The 12,727-nt window shown below is 42.1% G+C and overlaps 1 protein-coding gene across 2 annotated transcripts; it reads right to left on the minus strand.

The window, feature by feature from the left end:
* Window positions 1–2,688: 2,688 nt before the first annotated feature.
* LOC109872847 (histone acetyltransferase KAT5) lies at window positions 2,689–12,727 on the minus strand. Of its 2 annotated transcripts, XM_031807947.1 has the most exons (15): window positions 12,664–12,727; window positions 12,490–12,556; window positions 12,039–12,107; window positions 11,620–11,882; window positions 9,545–9,613; window positions 8,976–9,158; window positions 8,791–8,871; window positions 7,949–8,014; window positions 7,451–7,699; window positions 7,215–7,304; window positions 6,977–7,117; window positions 6,730–6,823; window positions 4,130–4,289; window positions 3,951–4,032; window positions 2,689–3,838 (listed from the first exon to the last, which is right to left on the minus strand). In XM_031807947.1, exons 1-15 carry the CDS (start codon window positions 12,685–12,687, stop codon window positions 3,704–3,706), a joined length of 1,773 nt encoding a protein of 590 aa, XP_031663807.1. In that variant the 5' UTR covers window positions 12,688–12,727; the 3' UTR covers window positions 2,689–3,703. The 2 variants fall into 2 exon arrangements, with proteins under 2 accessions (XP_031663807.1, XP_031663808.1); XM_031807948.1 differs by lacking the exon at window positions 7,949–8,014.

Consider the following 12,727-nt stretch of genomic DNA (forward strand, 5'->3'; position numbering starts at 1 on the left):
CTTAAAAAAAAAAACTGATATGACCTGGTTGGTAGCTGTTTGCATTGGGGGCAGTCACAAAACCCTCTTCAATGTTTTACAACAAGAGTGTCCCACTGTGTCACCTACTTTAAATTTTTCTCCTCTCTACTCTGCCTTTCTTTCTCTCTCTCCCCCTGACTTTTTCATCATTATCATGAGCCTTGTTGACTTACTGCTGCCACTCATTGAGTCTGAGTAGGGAGCTCCAGTGGAGGCCAGGCATCCACAGTCTTCTGCATACTCAAAATCTTCAAAGAGGTTTAGACCATCTGAGCGTCCTGCGTACCATCCGGTAGGTGTCTTCCAGCCTTAACTCATTACTCAGGCCGACCACCCCTGCTTGATTTCTCATCATAGCACTTCAATGGATGTAAATAACCTATAGTACATAACCTAGAATTGAAGTTGAAAGTTTACATACACCTTAGCCAAATACATTTAAACTCAGTTTTTCACAATTCCTGACATTCACACCTAGTAAAAATTCCCTGTTTTAGGTCAGTTAGGATCACCACTTTATTGTAAGAATGTGAAATGTCAGAATAATAGTAGAGATAATTATTTATTTCAGCTTTTATTTCTTTCATCACATTTCCAGTGGGTCAGAAGTTTACATACACTCAATTAGTATTTGGTAGCATTGCCTTATTTAACTTGGGTCAAACGTTTCAGGTAGCCTTCCACAAGCTTCCCACAATAAGTTGAGTGAATTTTGGCCCATTCATCCTGACAGAGCTGGTGTAACTGAGTCAGGTTTGTAGGCCTCCTTGCTCACACATGCTTTTTCAGTTCTGCCAACAAATGTTAAGATTGAGGTCAGGGCTTTGTTTATACTGTATTATTGACTGTATGTTTGTTTTACTCCATGTGTAACTCTGTGTCGTTGTATCTGTCGAACTGCTTTGCTTTATCTTGGCCAGGTCGCAATTGTAAATGAGAACTTGTTCTCAACTTGCCTACCTGGTTAAATAAAGGTGAAAAAAAAAAAAACTTCATTGTAAAGGGTTTAACCACTGTTTCCCATGATTGTTCAATGAACCATAAACAACTAATGAACATGCACCTGTGGAACGGTCGTTAACACACTAACAGCTTACAGACGGTAGGCAATTAAGGTCACAGTTAAGAAAACTTAGGACACTAAAAAGAGGCCTTTCTACTTACTCTGAAAAACACAAAAAGAAAGATGCCCAGGGTCCCTGCTCATCTGCGTAAACTTGCCTTAGGCATGCTGCAAGGAGGCATGAGGACTGCAGATGTGACCAGGGCAATATATTACAACGTCCGTACTGTGAGACGCCCAAGGGCTTGTAGGCCTGTTGTAAGGCAGGTCCTCACCAGACATTACAGGCAACAACGTTGCCTATGGGCACAAACCCACCGTCGTTGGACCAGACAGGACTGGCAAGAAGTGCTCTTCACTGACGAGTTGCGGTTTTGCCTCACCAGGGGTGATGGTCGGATTCGCGTTTATCGTCGAAGGAATGAGCATTACACTGAGTCCTGTACTCCGGAGCGGGATCGATTTGGAGGGTCCGTCATGGTCTGGGGCGGTGTGTCACAGCATCATCGGACTGAGCTTGTTGACATTGCAGGCAATCTCAACGCTGTGCGTTACAGGGAAGATATCATCCTCCCTCATGCGGTACCCTTCCTGCAGGCTCATCCTGATATGACCCTCCAGCATGACAATGCCACCAGCCATACTGCTCGTTTTGTGTGGGATTTCCTGCAAGACAGGAATGTCAGTGTTCTGCCATGGCCAGCGAAGAGCCTGGATCTCAATCCTATTGAGCACGCCTGGAACCTATTGAATCGGAGGGTGAGGGCTAGGGGCCATTCCCCCCCAGAAATGTCTGGGAACTTGCAGGTGCCTTGGTGGAAGAGTGGGGTAACATCTCACAGCAAGAACTGGCAAATCTGGTGCAGTCCATGAGGAGATGCACTGCAGTACTTAATGCAGCTGGTGGCCACACCAGATACTATTACTTTTGACCCCTCCTTTGTTCAGGGACACATTCAATTTCTGTTAGTCCCACGTCTGTGGAACTTGTTCTGTTTATGTCTCGGTTGTTGAATCTTATGTTTATACAAATATTTACACGTGACGTTTGCTGAGAATAAACGCAGTCGACAGTGAGAGGACGTTTCTTTTTTTGCTGAGCTTATATGAGGACGAGATGCAGTCAATGAAGAAGTTAGGTTGGTCCTACAATTTCAAAAGGCTCCCTCCCACATAGCATGTGGGCGAGGCTAAATGCAACCGATAGGCAGAAGACCGAACTGACTCCCCTTCACGTTACCTGCCTGTAGAGCTCCAGTAAACCACAGACGAGAGGAGTTCGTTCTATGAAATTGAGTTCCTCAAATTGACAAGAAGTATGGAAAGAGACAAAGCGTTCTTTTCTTTGTACACAAAGACAGAGCACACTAGATACATTTTACTTCCATATAAATGTATGTGTCTGCTGCCTAAGAATGTCTAAACAGCCCAGGAATAGGTCTTTGATTCAGTTCCTAAACTGTTGTTTTGACCTCCTTTTCAGTCAAATGAGGACATTCAGGGGAATGACATGGACGAAACTTTAAAAAACAACATATTTCTCCATGTGAGCGATGACAACTCAGTCAGATTTTATCCTTTGAGAACTCATTAAAGCCATGAAACACAGTAAAAGTGTCCTGGTTTATTAGATGTGTAAAGCCATCTCTCTATAAGGCTCTTATATCAAATCCCATCTGTTGGTCAGATTTATAGTCTTTTTCAATATATAGCCAAACATCTAATACAACAATTTGAATCACCCATTCCTTAACTCTAAACCACTTACAAAGAGAAGACGACTCCATGTAGAATTCACACTTAAATATGAAGGGAAATAGAATAGCTGTCTAACCATTGAACACAATAACAAAGTATGAATCACTTGTTACAAATGAACACACACAAATGTACAGTAAATAGTCTCATTAAATTAAATGACACGCTATTGTGCCAAACGTGTTAGTTTACATTCCATTTTTTTTAAAGGACAAACTACTGTAGAGGTATCCAAATATACATTCTTGTAAGAGTTAAACATGGCTTATTTTCTGTACTGAGCATCCCCGCACATCTCATTTAACATACAGAAATGCACCACACCTTAAAAACAATCCTTTATAAAACAGTATACCACAGTATATACAATTACTACTGGTCCCAAGCAGTTAGGGGTTAGATCTGTAATTCTCATAGTGCGTTGGATCAATGAGACTGTGGATATGTGCAGTCATTATTCAAGATCACATCCAAAACAATAATAGTATTATGTGCTTATGTAGGTGAAAAATAACTAACTAATTACTGACTAGTCCAAGAGTGTTGAAAGCTGAGTAAGACAAATGCCAGGAAGGCAAAGAAACAGATGGTAGGAGTCATCTATCCAACATTAATAGATGACAATTCCTACTACTGAGACTAAGCAAATGGATCTACTGTTGCTAATGACAGAGAGAATCTGGTGAGGGCAATAGGAGGATGGACATGATTCAGGAAAATGATGCTGAATAAACACAGTTCTTGTTCATTTTTAAATCTTTGATCCTCTCTGGGGAGACCTGCGTGGTGCTCTTCACCCGGAGTGCTTCAGGAAAGTATGCGGTAAGAGAGAAAGAGAGACCAGGAGAACCAGATAGGGTCCTACCACTTGCCCCTCTTGCTCCAGTCCTTGGGGGTGAAGTGAAGGCATTTGGAGTCAATGCGCAGGTGACGCTTCTGCATTGCCCTCTCATGCCCCTCCACTATGTCCTCCGAAAGAGTCAGGATATACTGGCCCTGAGAAGCCACAGGGAGAGAAGAGGTTCAAATATGCTGATCAAGATTGCCCTTTCATTTTACTTTTTTTTTTTTTAAGTGAAGTGCTGTTCCCTGCACTAGTATCCCTCACCTTATAGTAATTAATTAGGTTAAGGTACTGAAGTGTAGATATGACATCCTCTTTCTTCACACTGGTGATCTCGCTGATGTCACTGGAAATATACAAGACACATGATATTAGGTTACAGAAATAACAGCAGATTGAGTTAAGAGAGAACAAGCTGGGAGAACAACAGGACAGAGGCGTACTTGATGGTGATCTGGGGCCGCTCCCCGTTGTCAGGCTTGAGGTCCATGAGTATCTCCAGGATGGTCTGGGACCAGTAGGAGCGGTAGGAGAGCAGCCCCAGGTCAGACAGAGGCTTCTCTGGTGTGCCCGTCTTCCCCTCTACCTTAGACAGCTCATAACCTGATGACCAAAAGACAACACCTTCAGTTATGGCATTACTGAATGGCCACATTTCAACACACTCCCACACAGTTAGAACACTGTGTAGACTGTTTGTACAGATTTCAAATGTTTATTTCACCTTTATTTAACCAGTAGGCCAGTTGAGAACAAGTTCTCATTTACAACTGCGACCTGGCCAAGATAAAGCAAAGCAGTGCGACAAAAACAACAGAGTTACACAAACAAACGCACAGTCAATAACACAAAAGAAAAATAGAAAAATCTATGTACAGTGTGTGCAAATGTAGACGAGTAGGGAGGTAGGCAATAAATAGGCCCTAGAGGCAAAAATAATTCAAATGTAGCATTAATATTGTAGTGATAGATATGCAGATGATGATGTGCAAGTAGAGATTCTGGGGTGCAAAAGAGCAAGAGGGTGTAATAATATGGGGATGAGGTAGTTGGGTGTGCTATTACAGATTGGCTGTGTACAGGTACAGTGATCGGTAAGCTGATGCTTAAAGTTAGAGCGGGAGATATACAGTGCATTGCGAAAGTATTCGGCCCCCTTGAACTTTGCGACCTTTTGCCACATTTCAGGCTTCAAACATAAAGATATAAAACTGTATTTTTTTGTGAAGAATCAACAACAAGTGGGACACAATCATGAAGTGGAACGACATTTGTTGGATATTTCAAACTTTTTTAACAAATCAAAAACTGAAAAATTGGGCGTGCAAAATTATTCAGCCCCTTTACTTTCAGTGCAGCAAACTCTCTCCAGAAGTTCAGTGAGGATCTCTGAATGATCCAATGTTGACCTAAATGACTAATGATGATAAATACAATCCACCTGTGTGTAATCAAGTCTCCGTATAAATGCACCTGCACTGTGATAGTCTCAGAGGTCCGTTAAAAGCGCAGAGAGCATCATGAAGAACAAGGAACACACCAGGCAGGTCCGAGATACTGTTGTGAAGAAGTTTAAAGCCGGATTTGGATACAAAAATATTTCCCAAGCTTTAAACATCCCAAGGAGCACTGTGCAAGTGATAATATTGGAATGGAAGGAGTATCAGACCACTGCAAATCTACCAAGACCTGGCCGTCCCTCTAAACTTTCAGCTCATACAAGGAGAAGACTGATCAGAGATGCAGCCAAGAGGCCCATGATCACTCTGGATGAACTGCAGAGATCTACAGCTGAGGTGGGAGACTCTGTCCATAGGACAACAATCAGTCGTATATTGCACAAATCTGGCCTTTATGGAAGAGTGGCAAGAAGAAAGCCATTTCTTAAAGATATCCATAAAAAGTGTTGTTTAAAGTTTGCCACAAGCCACCTGGGAGACACACCAAACATGTGGAAGAAGGTGCTCTGGTCAGATGAAACCAAAATCGAACTTTTTGGCAACAATGCAAAACGTTATGTTTGGCGTAAAAGCAACACAGCTCAACACCCTGAACACACCATCCCCACTGTCAAACATGGTGGTGGCAGCATCATGGTTTGGGCCTGCTTTTCTTCAGCAGGGACAGGGAAGATGGTTAAAATCGATGGGAAGATGGATGGAGCCAAATACAGGACCATTCTGGAAGAAAACCTGATGGAGTCTGCAAAAGACCTGAGACTGGGACGGAGATTTGTCTTCCAACAAGACAATGATCCAAAACATAAAGCAAAATCTACAATGGAATGGTTCAAAAATAAACATATCCAGGTGTTAGAATGGCCAAGTCAAAGTCCAGACCTGAATCCAATCGAGAATCTGTGGAAAGAACTGAAAACTGCTGTTCACAAATGCTCTCCATCCAACCTCACTGAGCTCAAGCTGTTTTGCAAGGAGGAATGGGAAAAAATGTCAGTCTCTCGATGTGCAAAACTGAGAGACATACCCCAAGCGACTTACAGCTGTAATCGCAGCAAAAGGTGGCGCTACAAAGTATTAACTTAAGGGGGCTGAATAATTTTGCACGCCCAATTTTTCAGTTTTTGATTTGTTAAAAAAGTTTGAAATATCCAATAAATGTCGTTCCACTTCATGATTGTGTCCCACTTGTTGTCGATTCTTCACAAAAAAATACAGTTTTATATCTTTATGTTTGAAGCCTGAAATGTGGCAAAAGGTCGCAAAGTTCAAGGGGGCCGAATACTTTCGCAGGGCACTAAGTCTCCAGCTTCAGAGATTTTTGCAATTTGTTCCAGTCATTGGCAGCAGAGAACTGGAAGGAAAGGCGGCCAAAGGAAGTTTTGGCTTTGGGGATGACAAGTGCAATATACCTGCTGGAGCGCATGCTACGGGTGTTTGTTGCTATGGTGACTAGTGAGATGAGATAAGGCGGGCTTTACCTAGCAAAGACTTATAGATGACCTGGAGCCAGTGGGTTTGAAAACCCTAGATCCAAAATTAAAATCCACGTTTTAAAGTCAGTAACTTCTTTCTGGTTCACTTACTGAACTCAATGAGCAATTTGCCGTAGCCTCTCCTCTGGTAGGGAGGTAAGGTGAGGATACAGGCCACGTTGTAATCTTCCGTCGACTCTTTCTCCTGCGCACAGAAAAAGAAAAAAAAAGTCGCCTGCATTTTCAACATGTCTAAGGGTTTGGTTGTAAATGTCAAGTATTACACAGTATTATTGCTTATCTTCGTGAGCAATGGGTTTAACTGCAAGCACCAGGTGATAAGAAGCCTTTCATGTACCTTGGAGAAGTAGCCCACTATGTGGAAGCCCTTGGCGTCGTACTCTGTCATGACGTAGAAGAGGAAGGGGTCTGTGTCATAGTACAGCGTCTTGTGGTCCAGGAAACACTTGGCCAGTAAACACAGATTCTGAGAGTATGTCTGGCAAACATGGAAGAAACAAGAGTTGTTAAGCGAGAAACTCATTACAGTGACGAGGTGTGACCAGGCAGCAGGGAGGATCATGGACATTACTCACTTTGTTTTTTCTGCCATCTATTTCAAAAAAGGAGATGGTGCCCTTGCGGTAGATCTCATTGCCAGGTGGATGCCGAAGATTACACTTGGTCTGAATGAGAGAGGAGGAGAATAATATGTGACGACATGTTCTGCAGCTCAAACGCAATACTACGACTGCACAGCAATCCTCTCCCCTCTGGCTCTTGTATTGGTGTTACATATATTTAATTGAGATATTCCAATCTAGTATCTCACCAGATGCCTCTGCAGACACTTGAGGCTCTTGAGGTACTTCAAGCAGAACTCACAGAGGTAGAGAATAGGCAATGTTGTCAGTTCCTGTGGGTAGGGTGAGAAGTACCAGGGCTTCAGCCTGTGGCGGCCCAGTTCAATGCAGTCAATGTTCTTCATACGCGTGACAATGTCGTCATGGCTACGGTCCGACACCAGACTGCCAGTCATGCGAGGGGTGGAGGGGATGCCATCAGAGCTGTCCTGCGAGTCCTGATGCAAGATGGTAGGAAGGGAGCAGCGGAAAGGAAGAGAACGATATTATTACAATATCTGATACATCGCTTAGAATCTTGTCAAAATAAAAGGGAACTAATAAAGATGAAATAACTTATTAAAAATAGGGAGCATTCCTTACAAAGCTCTCAAATGAGATACCAAAGGTCTGATTGAAGGCCATAACCTTTAAAATAAACAAAAGAGAGACAGGCAAACAGGCAATGAGAAGGAAATGAGACGGACCTCTCCTGGCTGCAGATAGACATTGGCACATCGAGGGCTGTTGTTATACTGGAAAACCTTTATTATCTAGCAGAAAAACACAAGCGGACGAGGGCTTTTGGACACGGATTTAAAAAGGGAAGGAAAATTATTATTGCTTATACTAATTCAATGTGGGAAGATTCAGGAGTTAAAGGTCACCAGGGATATTTCTGCAATATTTCTGCATACATTATATTGACCTGTTCTTTATTTCCTTGTTCATTTGGGAGGGATATCTTAACATTAAAACAGAAAGGGGAAGGCAATAATTCACAATGGTCAATAATTTCAGAATTCACACATAATTATGCAGTTCCGCCTTCTCACACTATCACTAGCTACAATGCTGCAAGTAACATTGTTGAAAATGTGCTTGTGCTGATACCAACATTGAATTGACTCAGCTTGCTCAGATTACTGTCTAACTGAAAGCATATAACCATGAAAGGTAAACGTATAGGACTAGGAAAGTACGATCCTGTTAGTCAACACTAATCTAGTATCCCGGCTCATACTAGTCTAGCATAGTAAGGGCCCTATCGCTAACTGGGTATTAGTGACATCCATAAGAAGTTTGTCCTGTATTAAAATCCGTTTTCTTTTTGACCTATTCAAGCAAAAAGGATGCTGATCAAGCTAAAAGGATGCTGACGCAATTTCTGAAAACAGAAGAATGACTTGTTTATGCCAGTATGTCGCTAAAGTGTGTTACTCTACAAATGTGAATGATGGGAGCAGATACGGCGGTCTACAGTTGAAATGAGGGCAAATAATGACTTGGTTAAAGAAGCACTTCCCATAATCCCTAAAGTGTTCCATACCTCATCGGTTCCCCCGCAGTTGGGAGGCTGCTTCCTCTTCCTGCCTGGCTGATTGGGCATGGGGCGACGGGCAGTACCATTCTGGGATCATTTGAAAAGGGGGGAGGTAAGAAACCAAACACCAACAGAGTAATAGTGGGAGACTAGCGATTGATTGAACGCAAAGTTATCAAATGTTGGTTTACCGTGGTGAGAGAGGTAAGCTGCTCATGGTCATCGCGGGCGTTGGATTTGAGGTTGAAGGTGTTGGTGTCCCTTACAGCAGGGTAAACAGATGCCTGGGAGGCTTCAGCCAAACCTGGCAAGGATGGCACGGGGGTTGCCGGGGACACTTGTGTTGCCAGGGACACAGACTCTGCTTTCCTCTTCTGTATGAGAGATGAGACATGGGCAGACATGAGAAAAAGCTCTGGAGCAACTGAAAATAATGAATATTTAAAGATTATGTTGATGGGATTTCAAATCCCAACCACACCACAGACATAACAGGTGTTCTAGCTATATTTTACATTACCAAACAGTCATATACTAGGTCCGGGACAAACCCCCCCACACAGTTATCAATATCACTTACTTAGAAATCATCTACTTTAAGATGTTTCTCCTTGATTTTAGAATTATACAACTGTAGGAGTTCTTACATAAATGTGTTTGTTGTCGTTACTATTCAAGTGCAGCTATGAACCCATTCTGACTTTGTGGACCAAACAGGTCTTAATCATGGCTGTGTAGAATGGGTAAATTGATGCTGTACCGGCGTGGGGAGAGTTTTGCCTCTGGAAGGAGCTGTGGCAGTTTGAAGGTTGATGTCTAGACTCTTCCTCTGAATTTGAACAGAAAGAAGGGGGATTAACTGAGAGTCACACTCAAACAATGCGCTGTATTTTCACTTCAACTTATGTTATTCATTGAACATTGTAATAAAAGCCTAATCAATAACCCAGTCAAGATAGCATATACTTGAGGAGATCAAAACAAAAACATATGGTTTGCATAGAGACTGAGCATGATTTAAAAATAGAATGACCCAATAAAAAGGTCAAGACACTACAAACCTGTTTATGTTTCATAATAAACTTAGGCCGGACAAAGTTGAATTACTGTTCTGCCCCGCCTCACTTTTCTCCGACTGTAAACAATTGTTGGGAAAAATGACTTGTGTCAAGCACAAAGTAGATGTCCTAACCGACTTGCCAAAACTATAGTTTGTTAACAATAAATTTGTGGAGTGGTTGAAAAACTAGTTTTAATGACTCCAACCTAAGTGTATGTAAGCTTCCGACTTCAACTGTATGCGGCACTTTGTTTATAATGCACTATCCGTTCTCCCTTGAGGCTTTCCCAAGTTGATGCCCAAGAGACCAAACAGCCTCAGATCATGTTCGAGCCTCGGATTGGACAGTGAAACACACGCTGGCACCTGCAGGCGACGTGCAGATGTTTCATTTCTCTCTCATGACAGAAGTCAGCGCAAAGTCCTACTACTTATGTGTCCAGGTTAAACGTGGGACGTCCCTCATTATAAACAAACAGTCAATTCAATCCATGGTTATTGCATCATTTTCAGATCTATTGGAAGCGAGTAATAGATGAAACAATGTAATTTAACCAATTGGCTGGCGAGAGATTAGGGCATTCATCAGCAAAGATGCAGTGCAAGCTGATAGTATTTTGGACAACCAAATTGAAGTCAAAATGATCAATGAAATCGAAGTGTGTCAGCTGTATGGTGATTTGCAATTCATAACTTACATTTTACCGGAACTACCAGTAGTAGTAGGCCAACCGATAATATCACGACGGAATGCGTTTGAAGTGATGATGCACCTCCGAGAACAGCTAGCATGTCCAGTAAAGTACATCGCCAGTGGCACGCACACAAATCAGCAGGTGGGGGCTTTTCGTGGCAGCCAGACGAGACAATTGAAGGAGGATGCGGTGATAAGTTACTGGGCTCAAATTTATTCACGCTTGATCTATCTAGTGATGCTTCCAATTGTGCATGTTATGAACAACATTTTTTTGATGATGATGAGTTATACACTATAGCTGGATTTATGTATATATTTCCAATGCTACATTCATTTGGCAGACCTAACTTGATTGAGCCTCTTTCTACAAGGCCTAGTCTGAGAGGCCTAATCATATTTGTATGAATATTTTGATAACACCTATAGGCTATAGAGATGCATTCAGGTAATGAACTCATTATTATGCATCAACATTTTAATTTTATTACAATTATTTATTGTTAACCACTCTTGAATTTGTTAGACTACCACAATGTGGTAAAGTACTGTTATTCATTATCACCTTAATTCTTTTGTTTTGTTGCTTGCTTGCCTCACTTTTCTGGGGGAAAATTCCATTAAACAGTGAATCAGTTTTGTCTGGCCTTAGGCTAAAACATATGTAAATGCATTTGTATATCATCCAACTGAAGAAATACAACCCCCTTATTTTGACAATTCTGTCTCTCATCACAGAGGCAAGACCAGAGAAACGTTATTTCACAGAAATCTTGAATTAAGCTACTGGAAGTAGCATTTCACAGATCTTTGAAATGATTCATGAAGCACAAAATGCAAGGTCTATCATTTCATCATGTTCATTGGTCTAATTTAACTAAAACATCATAGCTCCAAAAGAATGCAGACCAAATGGTGATAACAATTGGGTTGTAGAGTAGTTGTTTAACAAAAACAGCGTTCCAAGATCTCAGCATTAAGTATGACCCACGACTGCAGGAAAAGAACATTGGTTATAATGTAGATAGCAAGCAAACAGGGTACAATTGCCAGGACTGGGCTTAAGACACTACTACCAAACCTGAGCTTGTTGTTGCAACACTTGAAAGTCTGGTAGAGAAGTTTTGGTGGGTATAGACTTCTGCTGGGCTTGCGGCTGTGGGGGCCTGCTGGGGGTATGTTGGGGGCCAGCTCCGACCACTCTTACCACTTCGCTCTCCGGGGAGCTGGGCCGCGACCCCGGAAGCCCGTTCTTAGTGGGCGTTTTAGCTTCCTTCTTAGGGAACTGGAGCTTCTTCATGTCAAGCCTGTCCGGCGTAACCCATTCATCCAGACGCTTGTTGACTTTAAACAAGCAGAAGCACAAACACATATACACACCTGAGTTGATCTCTAGTCAAATGTTTGCCAACTTGACATTTACCCATATCTGCTTCTTCTGTCAATATCACTGATGGTAATGTTGGAGTTATACATTTACATGAAGTATAGGCTACTCACAGTCAATATAGTGGACATAGTAGAGTTTTCTCCCAGGGATCTCTTTCACACTGAGAATTTCAGCCAAGGCTGCAAGGAAAACATCACACGACATGACAGATCTAGAAACCTATCCAATCTGTGGGTCTCTTCGCTATCTGAATATATACATTGGCTACGAAGCAAGCTAGCAAAGTTGTCTACAAAACACAACATCGTTACGTTAAATGTAACTAACTTCAGCATAACTACAGAATCTAAATACTTATCTAGCTAACGTTAATGCTTTCGTAACTGATAGACAATTAGTAAACAATTGAAATCTCCATTAAACGTCACCAGTGCCTTTGTTTACTATGTGCCACGACCGTAACTAGCCGCCTGTGTTTTCAAACATTCAGTCATGCCAGTTGTTTTATTAAGCAGCCTTTGCGCCAGTTACCCTAGTGGTAGCCAAGAGGACGATACTCACGCCACTCATCTTCGTTTTCCTGATTTTTTCGGAGAACAGGGAGCCTACAGCCCTCGACAACATCGACCTGTCGAAAGATAATATATTGAAAATATATATTCACGAAAGTTGAGGGAACACATCTGGATGAAAACGTTGTAGTTGTATAATGACTTGGGACTATCGAGTACCCACCGACGAATCCGCCATTTTGGTCATCTGCGAACGTACAATGTAGAAGCGCGCAAGTAGTTATGGG

This window comes from Oncorhynchus kisutch, linkage group LG28, assembly GCF_002021735.2.
Source record: "Oncorhynchus kisutch isolate 150728-3 linkage group LG28, Okis_V2, whole genome shotgun sequence".
In the NCBI taxonomy this organism is placed as follows: Eukaryota; Metazoa; Chordata; class Actinopteri; order Salmoniformes; family Salmonidae; genus Oncorhynchus; species Oncorhynchus kisutch.

Bases quoted from the DNA above. Each gene is read 5' to 3' on its own strand.
- LOC109872847 (XM_031807947.1), bottom strand. From the start codon at position 12,687: ATGACCAAAATGGCGGATTCGTCG. The intron at 9,614-11,619 runs GTTTGGTAGTAG...GTTCAAATTCAG, and splicing joins TGTTGCAACAACAAGCTCAG to AGGAAGAGTCTAGACATCAA. The intron at 8,872-8,975 runs GTAAACCAACAT...AAATGATCCCAG, and splicing joins AGCTTACCTCTCTCACCACG to AATGGTACTGCCCGTCGCCC.